At 45.3% G+C, this 15256-nt stretch overlaps 1 protein-coding gene across 5 annotated transcripts in view; it reads left to right on the forward strand.

Annotated features, from left to right (window-relative positions):
* The first annotated feature begins 1515 nt into the window (after nt 1–1515).
* LOC308379024 (ATP-binding cassette sub-family C member 12-like) overlaps nt 1516–15256 on the forward strand; it is a 45194-nt gene continuing 31453 nt past the window's right edge. For 2 of the 5 annotated variants that reach the window (XM_080856067.1, XM_080856071.1), the window contains exons 1-11: nt 1516–1683; nt 1934–2037; nt 5160–5305; nt 5631–5783; nt 8480–8627; nt 10060–10296; nt 10489–10662; nt 11050–11197; nt 11736–11884; nt 12422–12529; nt 12928–13122. In XM_080856067.1, the coding sequence (XP_080712193.1) occupies nt 1969–2037; nt 5160–5305; nt 5631–5783; nt 8480–8627; nt 10060–10296; nt 10489–10662; nt 11050–11197; nt 11736–11884; nt 12422–12529; nt 12928–13122 (1527 nt within the window). In that variant the 5' untranslated portion in view covers nt 1516–1683; nt 1934–1968. Of the gene's footprint in view, nt 1684–1767; nt 2038–3691; nt 3729–5159; nt 5306–5630; nt 5784–8479; nt 8628–10059; nt 10297–10488; nt 10663–11049; nt 11198–11735; nt 11885–12421; nt 12530–12927; nt 13123–15256 lie in introns of those variants that run through there. The other 3 variants (XM_080856069.1, XM_080856068.1, XM_080856070.1) reach the window with 3 other exon arrangements.

Genomic DNA, 15256 nt, shown 5'->3' on the forward strand with positions numbered 1-15256 from the left:
ATTGATTTGCAAAAGAACACAAGAAATGGACAAAGAAAGATTGGTTTTAAGTGTTGTGCACTGATGAGGTTTGAATGTAACAAGCAAAGCGTGAATGTTCCACGAAGTAATGGGGGAGAGATTTAAAAATGAGTGTCTCTTGCCAACGGTTAAACAAGGAGGGGGTAGTATTATAGTGTGGGGTGCCATTTAAGCCTCAGGAACAGGTGACTTTGGCTAATTTGATGGCATCATGGATAGAAAAGTATACCACAACATTCTGGTGAGGCACGGAGTTCCTTCTTGGAGTCGTCTTATTGGGCCTGGATTTATTTTCCAAAAGGACAATGACCCTAAACATTATTCTAACTATTGCCAGAACTACCGGCGACAAGGAATCTGCTGGAACATTGAACATGATGGACCGGCCCTCTCAAAGTCCGGACTTCAAACCCATCAAGCAAATTTGGGGCAAGTTGGAAAATAAACTGGTCAGATCTATTGTTCATTCAAAGGAAGGCCTTTGGCTTGACTTGCAGAAGGCATTGGATAACATTAGTGTTGAAGTTCTCAAGAAATACATTGACTCCATGCCAGAGAGATGTGCTGCTGTAATTGCTGCAAAAGGTGGACGTACCACATATTAAAGTTAAAAGTGGAAAAAAACAGTAGGACTCAATTCATCTGATATTTGTTGTGCTCAGAACAACCATCTGCATGTTTCATGAACATTATGAAATGAAATCATGTTTTGGAGGCAAAAAAGTTCATTATTCTCAGATCTGTCAGGTGTTCTAATAATTTTGGCCACCACTGTATATATATATAATTAAAATTGAATTGAATTGAGTTTGGTTGCATCGTAAATGTTGCCAGACATGCCAGAAAAAGTTCTCTGAGTTGACTGGCAATGAAATGATGAATCGAGGATGATGAGGGAGAGAGAGAGAGAGAGGGAGAGAAAGAAAGTCAACAAACCAGAATTGCTGTGTCACAGTGTACTAGGCTGTCAGGGAGAATGATTCTTCTTCTCAGCAGACAAACCTAATAATGAGCATGCGTGCACACACACACACACACACATACACACACACACACACACACACACACACACACACGTCTGTGGTGACTACCTCTCACCCAGAATGAGTGAGAGTGACAGGTGTGTGTGTGTGTGTGGTGGGGAAAGGGCAGGAGAGGGGGGGGGGGGGGCTGGAGAGCGAGACCTCTGCACATGCTTACCTTTGACCCCTGTAAAAGCTGTGTGTGTGTGTGTGTGTGTGTGTGTGTGTGTGTGTGTGTGTGTGTGTGTGTGTGTGTGTGTGTGTGTGTGTGTGTGTGTGTGTGTGTAACCCCTGTAAAAGCTGTGATGTAAAAGCACGGGATTTCGCACAAACACACACACACACACACACACACACACACACACACACACACACACAGACAGACACGCACACGCACAAACACACGGGCATGAAAAAAACGTTTGTCGCTGTGACGAAACGAGAGAAGAGAGAGAGAGGAGGAGGAGGAGGACACAAAGAGAGAGAGAGAGACAGAGGGAGAGCTAGCACAGACATTAACCCTAAACTAAGCTAGCCCTAAGCTCAGCTAACCCAAGGAGAAACAGGCACCTGCTCAGCTTGAGCGCTTCTGTTTGCTGTGAGAGAGGGAGGAGAGCACCGGGGCTGACGTAGGCGAACGGTAAGAGCTGCGGAGAGACAGACACACATACTTGTCCGCCACGGAGAGAGGCACACACTCACTCGTCTGCTATGGAGAGAGAGACACACACACTCGTCCGCCCCAGAGAGAGAGACACACACACTCGTCCGCTACAAAGACGGGATTACTCTTGTGTGAAAGCCAGCAAGCCTCATGATCCTCTGTTTGCTTTGCGTGTTTGAAATCTGAAGTGTCATCTCATCGTTTCTGTTTAACGGTCTTTCCACAGACATACACACACACACACACACACACGCGGACGTCATGGGGGTCCTCAACATCTCGTCCAATGACAGCCTTGAGGAGAATGGGAGCATTACAGGAATCTCTTTTGTAAGTACAGCATTATTATACACACACACAGACACACACACACACACACACACACACACACACACACACACACACACACACACACACAGACACACACACACACACACACACACAGAGATCCCTCTCTCTTCCAGCCATGTCCAGCATTACTACATACACACACACACACAAACACACCACACACACAGACACACATACACACACACATTTACACACAGACCCCTCTCTCTTCCAGCCATGTCCAACATTACTACACACACACACACACACAAACACACACACACAGACCACAGACACAGACACACATTCACACACAGACCTTTCTCTCTAACAGCCATGTCCAGCATTACTATACATTGCTCTCTCTCTCTCTCTCTCTCTCTCTCTCTCTCTCTCTCTTTCTTTCTCTCTTTCTCTCTCTCCAGAATACACCATGAGTATGTGTGTGTGTGTGTCTGGGCTAAGTGTGTGTTGAAGTGTATATGTATGTGTGTGTGTGTGTAGAAGTGTATATATGCGTGTGGTGTGTGTAGAAGTATATGTGTGTGTAGAAGTGTATATATTTTTGTGTGTAGATGATGTGTGTGTGTGTGTAGAAGTGTGTGTGTGTGTAGAGTGTATGTGTGTGTGTGTTTGTAGAAGTGTATATGTGTGTGTTTGTGTGTGTAGCAGTGTAGATATGTGTGTATAGAAGTGTATATATGTGTGTGTGTGTGTAGAAGTGTATATGTGTGTGTGTGTGTGTGTGTGTGTAGCTGATAGAGATCATTTCCAAGCACTGTAAATGACTTAAGAATATATGAATCAAGTGCCTTTAATATATTCATTAATATGTGTGTGTGTTTAGAAGTGTATATATGTGTGTGTAGAAGTGTTTATTGTGTGTGTGGAAGTGTAATATATGCGCATATATAAACTAGTTTCACCTCTGACCGCTTTGATCTTTATTATTTCATTTCTTCCCCTCTCTCCCTCTACCCCTATCTCTCTCACTCTCTTCCTCTCCCTATTTCTCTCTTTCTCAAAATACAAACTAGCGTTGTGGTGCTGCACTGTCTCTTTTACACTCTCTTTTTTTCTCTCTCAAGTACGAACTAGCGTTGTGGTTAAGGGGGTTTTGATCGGGATTGATTGTTTTGGTCAGGGTGATTGATCGCTGTGATCGGGCTGATTGATCGGAATTGATCATTGTGGCTTGGGTGATTGATAGGAATTGATCGTTTTGGCTGGGGTGATTGATAGGAATTGATCGTTTTGGCTGGGGTGATTGATCGGAATTGATCGTTGTGGCTGGGGTGATTGATCGGGATTGATCGTTGTGATCGGTGCTCGGTGTGATCTGATGTTACTCTGCATCAGTATTGGTAGAGCAGGCCACGTGAACACAAAGACTGAAGAGTTTTGTAGATGATTAATGCAACATGCAGCTCAATGGCGACAGGGGCAAGGAACAGCTACCTGCTAATCATGAAAAAAACCTTAAGCAAAACCGTGGCACATAAGGGGGGGGGTAAGTAGAGGGTAAGTAGAATAGGAACAGAAAAACATATGGAAGGGTTAAATTCTATACATTTCAGGAAAATAAGTATGGGGTAGAATAAGTGTATGACAGTATGGTCGGGATGGGTGAGGGTTTCTACAAGTACTTCGGGTGGAGAGATCAGTGAAGAGGATGGGAAGAAAGAAACAAAGTGAGTGGGTATTTCAGCTGCATATGCTGTAGATGGACTTGATGAGACTGAGACACACAAACACACACACACACAGCACAGTCATCTTGTAAGGGAAGCCGTGAATCTTTGGATTGTGAAACACAGATGGCCTTCTAGTTGCACTAACTCATTAGGTGTAGGTTAATTGCTGTTATCTCCCTCTGGAACGAAATACTGTTTTCTGATTGGCTAATGGGGTGTACATTAAGTTCGTGGAACCGCACACCTTGGACGTAGTCCCAGTAGAAAAGTTAAATCGCCGTTCCATATCAATGCTCTTGAATGGTTACCATTGACAACCAACGTAACGTTTTTTTTTTTTTGAAAAACAGCCGGTTCCAGGCACTACTTTCTCTAACGGGAGCACTAGGCTTCAAATCAAGAATTCATCAGGTTATTATGCATATTAAATTTCCTAAAGATAAAGGAAATTCTAAATAATAATAATAATAAAAACATTTTTGGATGTTGTAAACGGGAGATAAGCGGGATAACGGCCTCCGAGCTGTGCAGTTCTACGAAGTTAATGGACGGCTCCGCGTCGTGGTGTTCTTTGCCCCGCAGCGTCCATTTACTTCGTAGAACTGCACAGCTCGTCGGCCGTTATCCCTTACATAGTTAGACTATGCCTCTCACAACATTCCAGAACTGCATTGTCCATTTAGTTGACCCCTGCAGTGGTCCTTGTCTTCTCCCTATGCTTTTAAACACACACAAATGTACTTGTTTTATATGGTGATGAGGAACAGTGTTTCTACATCCAGCAGCAATTGCGAGCAATAGCACCTTGAGAGAGAGAAAATGTTCTTACAGATTTGATAAACACATTACAGTTCTGCTGCAGCTTGTCTAGCCCAGGTGATTAGCCAGGTAGCACTGCTTTTCGGTTTGAAACTAACTGCCTTAGTCATTGCGGACAAAGCGTTACCTATTAATACTTCTCTAGTTAAGAATTTCTTGAGAGGCCACAGTGGGTCAGAGTTTCACAATTTCTGAGATTCCTGGTTCTGAGATCCATGTTAAAACAAATCTATTCAGCTGCAGGACTCAGACCACTCTACCACCTCTGACTGAGACCATTCAAATGAACCCGAACATGACAAAGAAATCATCTTCTGATGCAATATCACACTTTATCTTATTCTTTAATTAATTGGTGTGCAGATGACTGTGAAAAAATGATGAAAAGATGAAAATTCAGAATCCTCTTAGGAGGAGAGGAACAGACATTAGAGCTTTCAGCCACACACACACAAACACACACACAGACACATAGACACACACACACACACACACAGACACGCACAAACACACACGCACACACACACTGAACCTGTTGTAATCAATGGTGGAAATGTTGTAGGTGAGTTAAGGGGATACACTGAACACTTATGTGGCCTCGTCCTCCAGAAGCAGCGCACGCGCAGTGACCCCTGGCCGATCTCCTGCCCTGAGGAGCTGCCCTCAGTAGGGGACCCGCTGGAGGAGACCCCCCCCCAGCAGCACCGCTACTACCAGAGCCTGCAGACTATGATTCCCTTTCGCTTCCCCTCAGGGTGAGCACACACACACATGCACACGCATAGACACACACACACACAAACTCACTCTCACACTCACACTCACACACACTCCGCTCTCACACACACATGCCCCTATTGAGACAATACTCATTCTTTGTGGTGTGTATTTGGTAAGTGTGTGTGTGTGGGTGGTGTGAATGTGTGTGTGTGTGTTTGTGTGTGTTGTCTGCGTGTGTCTCAATGTGTGTTTGGTGTGTGTGTGTGGTGTTAATGTGTGTGTGTGTTGTCTGTGTTTGTGGGTGTGTGTGTTTGGTGTGTGTGTCTCTGTGTGTGTGTGTGTGTGTGTGTGTGTGTCCAGGTCCAGGTCCAATCCGCTGGACGATGCAGGCTTCTTCTCCTTCGCCTCGTTCACCTGGATGACGCCCATGATGTGGAGACTGTTCCGGAACCGTCTGGACCGAAGCTCTCTGTTCCTCTCACCGCATGATGGAGCCAACGCCAATGGCAACCGGTCCGTCTCTAAGCACCCCACTCTTCCTGCTCAGAACCGACTTAACCCAACCCTAATCTCAAACCTCAGACCTGATCCCTACTAACTCACACACCTGATCCCTACTAACACACCTGGGGCCGTATTCACAAAGCCTTTTATCTTACCACTAGGAGTGCTCCTAACTCGCGCTAAAACCTTTTACGTAGGAGTCATTTCTTAAAAGTGATTCACAACGGCTCTGAGACCTACTCATACTAAGGATAATACCAACTCCTAAGCTTAAGATAAAAACTCCGTTGCTATGGATGACGTCGATTCTCATGCACGAGTTTAGAAGGGGTGAGGACGGTGATTGGTTGTTGACAGGCTCTCTCATTAAAAACTCATTCGTGACGTCCCTCTAACAATCCCACTATATCAACTGAAAATAAGAGAATAACCTAGGCTTCAAATTAAGTCATATTAAATAGTTATGGACAGTGCAGTTAGCAGAATGCACACGCATGATGACAAGTTTGTGCATCCAACGGGAATGACACTTTGCACGATAAGATAATTAGAAAGCGATCAATATATAATATGGCAATTGCATGTAATCAAGGCAGTAATAATTAAAGAACCCAGCAAACTGTTAGGCTATTATATTTCCAGCCCTTGACCACTTCAAATATCAGCGCATACGGCCCTTCAAGCGAAACGAACGTGAAACGTAGCCTAAGCGAAAGCCTACTGGTCCCAGGACCAATAGCCACTGTCACCCCAGCGGCATCCAGCTGGTAAGTTCTCAAAAACCTGCTGCAGACCGCTCTCCATTGAAATGCACGAGTCATCGGTACATCCAGGCCACGGTGGGCGAAAACGTCCTCATCTTTTGATGGGGCAATTATTGTAATGTGTGTCCCGTCACTGGACATTCCTGCGATCGCCATGGAATTTACTTTGATATTGTGTAATTGGCGATTGTCCAAAGGCAACTGGATAAACTGTTGGATGATGTGGGGTCTACAGTGCGTTGATAGTTTGATGAATTAAACGGCTGACTGATGATTCCCAGTGTCGTCATTTGCGTTTTCCGCGAAGCCAAATAGGCTATCTTTATGTTTCCAAACATTTCACTTCGGGACACATCGTTGTTTAAAGGCGTCATTGCATCCCGCGCTTATTCTACGACAATATTAATACCTTCACTGTTTAAGCAATGTCTTTTATCAATTCCAAGTCGGCTGCAGCCATCTTACGATTTTTTGTCGTCATGAGGAGTTTTAAGCTGTCTTAGACTTAGGTGCTACTTTTAGGTCCTAAATTTAAGACTGACACGCCCATTATTTTTAGGAGTTTCTCCTAAATTCGCCACTTATGAGCTACTTTTAGCCCTAAGATTCTTTGTGAATACGGCCCCTGATCCCTAGTGACTAACATACCTGATCCCTAGTGACTAACACACCTGATTCCTACTAACCTAACATACCTGCCCTCTGTCTATACTTCAGTGAGGGAGCTTTCAGTTGCTCTGGAGGTCCCCCCCCCACACACACACAGACAGGGTCTGGTCGGGAGTTGGGGGAGTTTGTATGGAAATGTGTGCGGTAGGGGACAGAGTTCATGTTTTTCCATCAGGTGATGACATCTAGAGTCAGTAACCACCAAATAGGGCTGCAGATCTTTGGCTATAAATACTCTCCCCCCCCCCCCCCCCACACACACACACACACACACACAAACGCCTGTATAAATACTCCCATTGCCACATTAGAGATGTTTGTTAGTGTCTGACTTTAAGCAGGGTTATGCTAAAACTACTGGCTGGATTTCCATTACATTTGGTGTAAAGGTGTAGCGTGTGTGTGTGTGTGTGTGTGTGTGTGTGTGTGTGTGTGTGTAGGTGTAGGTGTAGGTGTATCATCGACCAAGGAGCGGATCTGTCTCATGGGGTGGCTCATGTGTTTGTGTATGTGTGTATGTGTATAGGGAGGCTTCACCAGTGTAGTATGTGTGTGTGTATGTGTATGGGGCAGCTCTAGTATGTGTGTGTGTATGTGTGTACGTGTATAGGGCGGCCTCGCCAGTCTAGTTTGACTTTCACTAATGTTGCAACTTAAGGAATCTGTCCTTGGGAGAGGTCTGCACTGGTTTCTTTAAAATTTGTTGCAAACTGTTGTTTTTTTGTGTGTGTGTGTGTGTGTGTGTGAGAGAGTGTGTACGTGTTTGCATGTGTGTTTCCGCTTACGTGTGTGTGTGTGTGTGTGTGTGTGTGTGTGTGTGTGTGTGTGTGTGTGTGTGTGTGTGTGAGAGAGTGTGTACGTGTTTGCATGTGTGTTTCCGCTTACGTGTGTGTGTGTGTGTGTGTGTGTGTGTACGTGTGTTTGTGTGTGTGTGTGTGCGTGTGTGTGTGTGTGTGTGTGTGTGTGTGTGTGTGTATGTGTGTGTGTGTACGTGTGTGTGTGTGTACGTGTGTGTGTGTGTGTGTGTGTGTGTGTGTGTGTACGTGTGTGTGTGTGTGTGTGTGTGTGTGTGTGTGTGTGTGTGTGTGTGTGTGTACGTGTGTGTGTGTGTGTGTGTGTGTACGTGTGTGTGTGTGTGTGTGTGTGTGTGTGTGTGTGTGTACGTGTGTGTGTGTGTGTGTGTGTGTGTGTGTGTACGTGTGTGTGTGTGTGTGTGTGTGTATGTGTGTGTGTGTTGTGTGTGTGTGTGTGTGTGTGTATGTATGTTGCCAGGCTGGAGCGGTTGTGGCAGGAGGAGGTGTCTCGTGTGGGACTGGAGAGGGCGTCTCTGGTGAAGGTGGTGATGAGATTCCAGAGGACCCGCCTCATCCTCAGTGTCTTTGCCTCCATCCTCCTGACGGGGGCGCTGTTCGTGGGACCGGTGCGTCTCTTACACCCTCACAGAGACAGACCGTCCCATTCTAGTGATCAGCAGGACCATGACATGACCTTTCGAAGGGTTCTGTCTTTGTATCAAGGGGTTTTTCCTGGGTCAAAATGGGTCTTCGGTGCTCCAAAAAAATAATACTGTGCCACCTAATGGAGGCTAATGAGAAGATCATTTTGCTTCAACTTTAGATTTTAAAAGTTACATAACTTCACCTAACTTTCACCATCTAGGTACACGTTGTATATATTTGATATTTATATTTTTTAGATAGAAAACAAGTTGAATTTTATAGAAAAAAGGTACCACACTTACCGACTGATATAGTCAGGATTCCGCAGGTTGATAATTGGGTGCTTGCTTAGAAGCCAGCTATTGTTCGTGCACATCACAGTTGCGTTTTGATCAGACAAGAAGACACACTTGATCTTTCTATCAACGCGATTACTATTGATCAAAACAGACTGAGGGCTCGACTGTATTGAAAAATACTATTAAACATATTCGCGGACATGCATTGCACGAGATTGATTGCGTTGACGGCTCCAATAAAAGTTATAGCGAGCATTATAGCGAGCATTATATGTATTTTCTAATCAATGTATTTATTAGCAGGTGTTTTGCAATTTCTTTTTAATTTCTTTGTGCCTACACTATATATTATCATTCCAGGTTAAGAATACCAATGGAGTCTGCGTTTGAAATCGTTAATCAAACTTTTGTTAGCATTCTCAGTGGAAATTTCATTTGCATTTGTTCAGGTGTATTTGTGCACGTCGGGCTGACCCTCGCAGCGGAACGACAGTTTACAACCGCACCGGTTTATCAATGATGATATTAATATTATTTAATTTGAGATGCAACACAAATCTATCCGCTCTCCTCTGAACAAGCTGAGCTTTTATTGATAAACCAATGCGGTTGCCTGCCTCTCCCGAGGCCCCGTGGTCTACTGGTACTCCTTAAAACAGACAGACAAATAATATCCTTATGCTCAAAATCACCGCCGACTGATGAAGTCAGGATGCATACACAGGTTGAGTAATTAAGTCAGGATGCATACACAGGTTGAGTAATTAAGTCAGGATGCATACACAGGTTGAGTAATTAAGTCAGGATGCATACACAGGTTGAGTAATTAAGTCAGGATGCATACACAGGTTGAGTAATTAAGTCAGGATGCATACACAGGTTGAGTAATTAAGTCAGGATGCATACACAGGTTGAGTAATTGAGTGATTGGCAGCTGGCCGCTCTGTCCATTCGCGCACCTCACAGTTGACACGGGCTAATCGCAGGCGCGGGATTGGTCATAGGCGCTCGGGAAAACGGCTAAGGCGCGCGCCCACATTTTCTCTTTGCAGGAAAAACCCTGGTCTCTGATGTTGCCGTAGTAACACCTCACGTGCGCTCTCCCCTCCCCCAGGCTGTGCTGGTGCATGAGATCCTGAACTATGTGGAGTTTCCAGGACGGTTCTCTCTGGGCTACGGTCTGGGGATGTGCTTCCTCCTTTTCAGCTCAGAGTTCTGTAAAGCCTTTCTCATCTCGCTCCTCTGGGCCATCAACCTTCGTACCGCCACGCGTGTCAAAGGAGCCTTCTCCATGCTCGCCTTCAAGAAGGTCATCGACATGCGCGTCATCACCAGTGTGTCTGTGGGACAGGTGAGACACACACGCACAGACACACACACACACACACACACACGCACATACAGACATGCACACACACACACTCACTCACACACGCACACACTGACACACGCACGCGCACACATGCACACACACACACATACACACATGCACACTCACACACACACGAATACACCAGCTGAGCTGTTGTGTGTTGTCCTGTAGATCATTAATGTGTTGACGGCGGATGGTTACCGGATGTTTGAGGCGGTGGTGTTCGGTTCCTTTCTGTTCTGCGTGCCACTGCTGCTGCTACTCTGCATCTTCTATGCCTGCTACATCCTCGGGTACACCGCCCTCATCGGAGTCTCCGTCTACCTGGTCTTCATCCCCCTACAGGTACACACACACACACACACACACACACACACACACACACACACACACACACACACACACACACACACACACACACACAAAGTCGGTGACGGTATCGGCAGCTACAAAAACAGTTATCATGTCTTCATATTAGAGGTGATGATTCTTACATTTACATTTAATTTAGCAGATTCTCTTAAACAAATAAACTTTAAGGTCTGTGTTGAATATGTGCGTGTTTGTCTGTTTGTTTGTGTGTTTGTTTTTGTGTCTGTGTGTGTGCGTCTGTGCAGAATGTTTTGCTCTGAGAGTGAGTGTGTGTGTTTTTGTGTCTGTGTGTTGATGTGTGAACTGTTGATGTGTGTGTAGAAAGCTGACTTGTTGATGATGTGCTGTGTTGGGCTGTAGTTGGTCGTTGCCAGGGTGATAGGCATGTTCCGGAGGCAGGCTGTGGTGATAACGGATAGCCGAGTCCGCACCATGAACGAGGTGCTCACCTGCATCAGACTTATCAAGATGTACGCCTGGGAGGAGTCCTTTGAGAAGAAGATCACAGGTACGGACAAGGACCACTCACAGGAACCATATCACACCACAGGAACCATACCACACCACAGGAACCATATCACATCACACAAACCATATTATATCACACCACAGGAACCATATCACACCACAGGAACCATATCACACCACAGGAACCATATCATATCACACCACAGGAACCATATCACACCACACAAACCATATCACATCACAGGAACCATATCACACCACAGGAAATATATCAGATAGAGATCCACTCACAGGAATCATATCGCATAGAGATCCAACCACAGGAACCATATCACATCACAGGAACCATATCACATAGAGATAGTACAAGCCGATGAAGCACATTAGACATGAGTGTGTGTGTGTTACTGTGTGTGTGTTACTGTGTGTGTGGTACTGTGTGTGTGTGTGTGTGTGTGTGTGTGTGTGTGTGTGTGTGTGTCCGTAGACATCCGTAAGAATGAGAAGAGGCTGCTCCAGAAGGCTGGTTATATCCAGTGTGTGTGTGTGTGTGTGTGTGTGTGTATGTGTGTCCGTAGACATCCGTAAGAATGAGAAGAGGCTTCTCCAGAAAGCTGGTTATATCCAGAGCATGAACGCTGCCAACACCGCCATCATCCCCACCCTGGCCACCATCCTGACCTTTGTCATACACACACTCCTCGGACTCCCCCTGGACTCCTCCACGGTCAGTCTCCCTCTGTCCTCTCTCTGTGGGCTCCTCTTCTCCTCTCCTCTCTCCATTCCTCACCTCCTTTCTATCTCCTCCTCTCTTCTTTTCTCTTACCTCCTCTCGTCTTCTCTCCCCTCCACACTTTTGTTCTCCTCTCTTCTCTCCCCCTCTCTTCAGTTCTCCTCTCCTCTCTCCTTCTTTCCTCTCTCTGCTCCTGTCCTGTCTTCTCTTCTTCTCTCACCTCTCCTGTCTTCTCTCATCTCTTCTCCTCCATTCGTCTTCTCTTTTATTTTTCAATCTGAATGGATGTTGGTGTGATTGGTTGTCTGTGTTGGATGTTCTGATTGGTTGACTGTTTTGGATTTTTCTGTGTTTTAAGGATGGAATGAATGGAAAGGTTGTCAGTAAATGTGTTTGTTAAAAATGTTTTTAAACTTCTTCTCCCACTTCTCCTTTTTTTTCACTCTCTCCTCTCTTCTCTCCTCCCCTCCTCTCCTCTCTTCTCTCCTCCCCTCCTCTCCTCTCATCTCCCTCCTTTCGTCTCCTCTGCAGGCGTTCACCATCATCGCCATCTTTAACTCCATGCGTTTCTCTCTGGGGTTGTTGCCCTTCTGTGTCAAAGCTCTGGCTGAGGGCATTGTGTCTCTGGCACGACTCAAGGTCTGTGTGCGTGTATATGACGTGTGTGTGTGTAATGTGAATATGCCGTGTGTGGGTAATATGTATACGACGTGTGTGTAATGTATGAATGACGTATGTGTAATTTGTATATGATATGTGTGTGTACTTTGTATATGATGTGTGTGTGTAATTTGTATATGATGTGTGTGTGTGTGATTTGTATATGATGTGTGTGTGTGTGTGTGTGTGTGTGTGTGTGTGTGTGTGTGTGTGTGTGTGTGTGTGTGTGTGTGTGTGTGTGTGGGTGTAATGTTTATATGATGTGTGTGTGTAATTTGTATATGATGTGTGTGTGTGTGATTTGTATATGATGTGTGTGTGTGTGTGTGTGTGTGTGTGTGTGTGTGTGTGTGTGTGTGTGTGTGTGCACTCCTCAGAAGCTGCTGTTGCTGCAGAACCCTGAGTCCTATCTGACTCAGAGGAAAGGGCTGGATGTGGCTCTAGTGATAGAGAACGCCTCCTTCTCCTGGGGGTCACTTGACAGCTCGCCCGAGAACACACACACCCCGGAGAACACACACACCACCGAGAACAAAATCTCTCTCAGAAACCTCAGCTTCAGCCTGCCCAAGGTGTGTTTGTTTGATTAGTCTGTGTTTGCAGTTTTGGGAAAGTTCACTTTCTACATTAACTAGTTCAGTTCATAGTTCATAATTAAAAATGTTGAACTTAATTCACTGCTCCAAAAAATGAACTTGTTCGTTCCTTTTCTTCAATATGTTGTGAGCTATAATTTCCGTAATCAGATTGAAATCTCTATCTGCCTGCAATACCGCTCTCTGCCTCTACGCAACTTCGACGCTCTCACACTTGCCAGGAATAGACAGTAGAAGGTACAGGACTGTTAACGCCGTGTTTTTCGCCTGGAAGTCTCTAGAAATCTGGCATGTTATTGAACGAAAGGAAAGTGAAGAGTGAACGTGCTGTTCACAGGCACTAGAGTGCACGCATTCACAGTATCGTTCATAAGGCAGTAAAACAGTACGTTCAGTTCACGTTCACTAAAATGCATGAACTTTCGTTCAATGACCGCGTTCAGACGCAACAATACGTGTTTGTGTGTGTGTTTTTGTGTGTGAGCCAGGCTCGTTGGTATGGCAGTCAGAGCACAAACTCATGTGTAGTGACGTCACATCGTCACACTGCCCTCACCTTCGGGAAGTGCACCCTTGCGCTTCACACACACACAATCCCTGCGCAACCACCAACCGTACTTCTCCCATCCAGAGCACCACACAGACAAGTGCTTCACCCCTCTATGGGGTCCCTCACACAGGGGTCAACCTACCTGGGGATCCCTCATACAGTTTTAAGGGCACGCATCCAATGACCTCAAGCAAGCCATCCCACTTCTGACACCATTGGTAGCCAAGGGAGAGCGCAGCTACCCAACCCGGACTTGAACCCGGGTCTACAGGGTGCCAAACATGTACTCTGTCTGCAACGCCAAAGAGCCAGGCTCGTTGGTATGGTTAATATAGTGTTACATATCAAAAATCCAAAATTCATATGATAACTTTTGTGAGGCTTGATCTGAAGATAACCTGAGCCAAGTTTGGTAAATAAAGGATATCATTTGTGGCCTGTGAAGACAATTTGGCAACCACATCATTTTTTGTTAATGTTTGTTTGTATTGCCAATTTTGGTGAATATTTGAAAAGAAATGTGGCCTGTGTCATTTTTTCTCATAAAAACCCATATGGTGGAAAATCCTCTAAATTGGAATTGATGTCACTGGATGAGTTGAGCTTGGCTTCATCCAAGGAATCCAACGGTTCCTCACTTTTAAAAATGACAGTTTAAACGTTGACGCACCACCAACCTGGTGCCAGAGCGCTCAAGGCACAGACATGTAACTTGGTGAGAAGAATCATGGGGCTGTCCGCAGTTAAGGCCAACACCCACTGGCGGCATCTGACACACAGTTCAGAACTTAGTGCCATAGACTCCAGTGGCAGATAAGGGAGATGAGGATGACACTAAAAGGTAGAAACACAAGGCTGTCTATGATGAAGAACAGGTTGGACCCAATGGGTGTCTATGATGAAGAACAGGTTGAACCCAATGGGTGTCTATGATGAAGAACAGGTTGAACCCAATGGGTGTCTATGATGAAGAACAGGTTGAACCCAATGGGTGTCTATGATGAAGAACAGGTTGAACCCAATGGGTGTCTATGATGAAGAACAGGTTGAACCCAATGGGTGTCTATGATGAAGAACAGGTTGAACCCAATGGGTGTCTATGATGAAGAACAGGTTGAACCCAATGGGTGTCTATGATGAAGAACAGGTTGAACCCGATGGGTGTCTATGATGAAGAACAGGTTGAACCCAATGGGTGTCTATGATGAAGAACAGGTTGAACCCAATGGGTGTCTATGATGAAGAACAGGTTGAACCCAATGGGTGTCTATGATGAAGAACAGGTTGAACCCAATGGGTGTCTATGATGAAGAACAGGTTGGACCCAATGGGTGTCTATGATGAAGAACAGGTTGAACCCAATGGGTGTTTATGATGAAGAACAGGTTGAACACAATGGGTGTCTATGATGAAGAACAGGTTGAACCCAATGGGTGTCTATGATGAAGAACAGGTTGGACCCAATGGGTGTCTATGATGAAGAACAGGTTGAACCCAATGGGTGTCTATGATGAAGAACAGGTTGAACCCAATGGGTGTCTATGATGAAGAACAGGTTGA

Source organism: Sprattus sprattus, assembly GCF_963457725.1.
Source record: "Sprattus sprattus genome assembly, chromosome: 18".
NCBI classification, from domain to species: domain Eukaryota; kingdom Metazoa; phylum Chordata; class Actinopteri; order Clupeiformes; family Clupeidae; genus Sprattus; species Sprattus sprattus.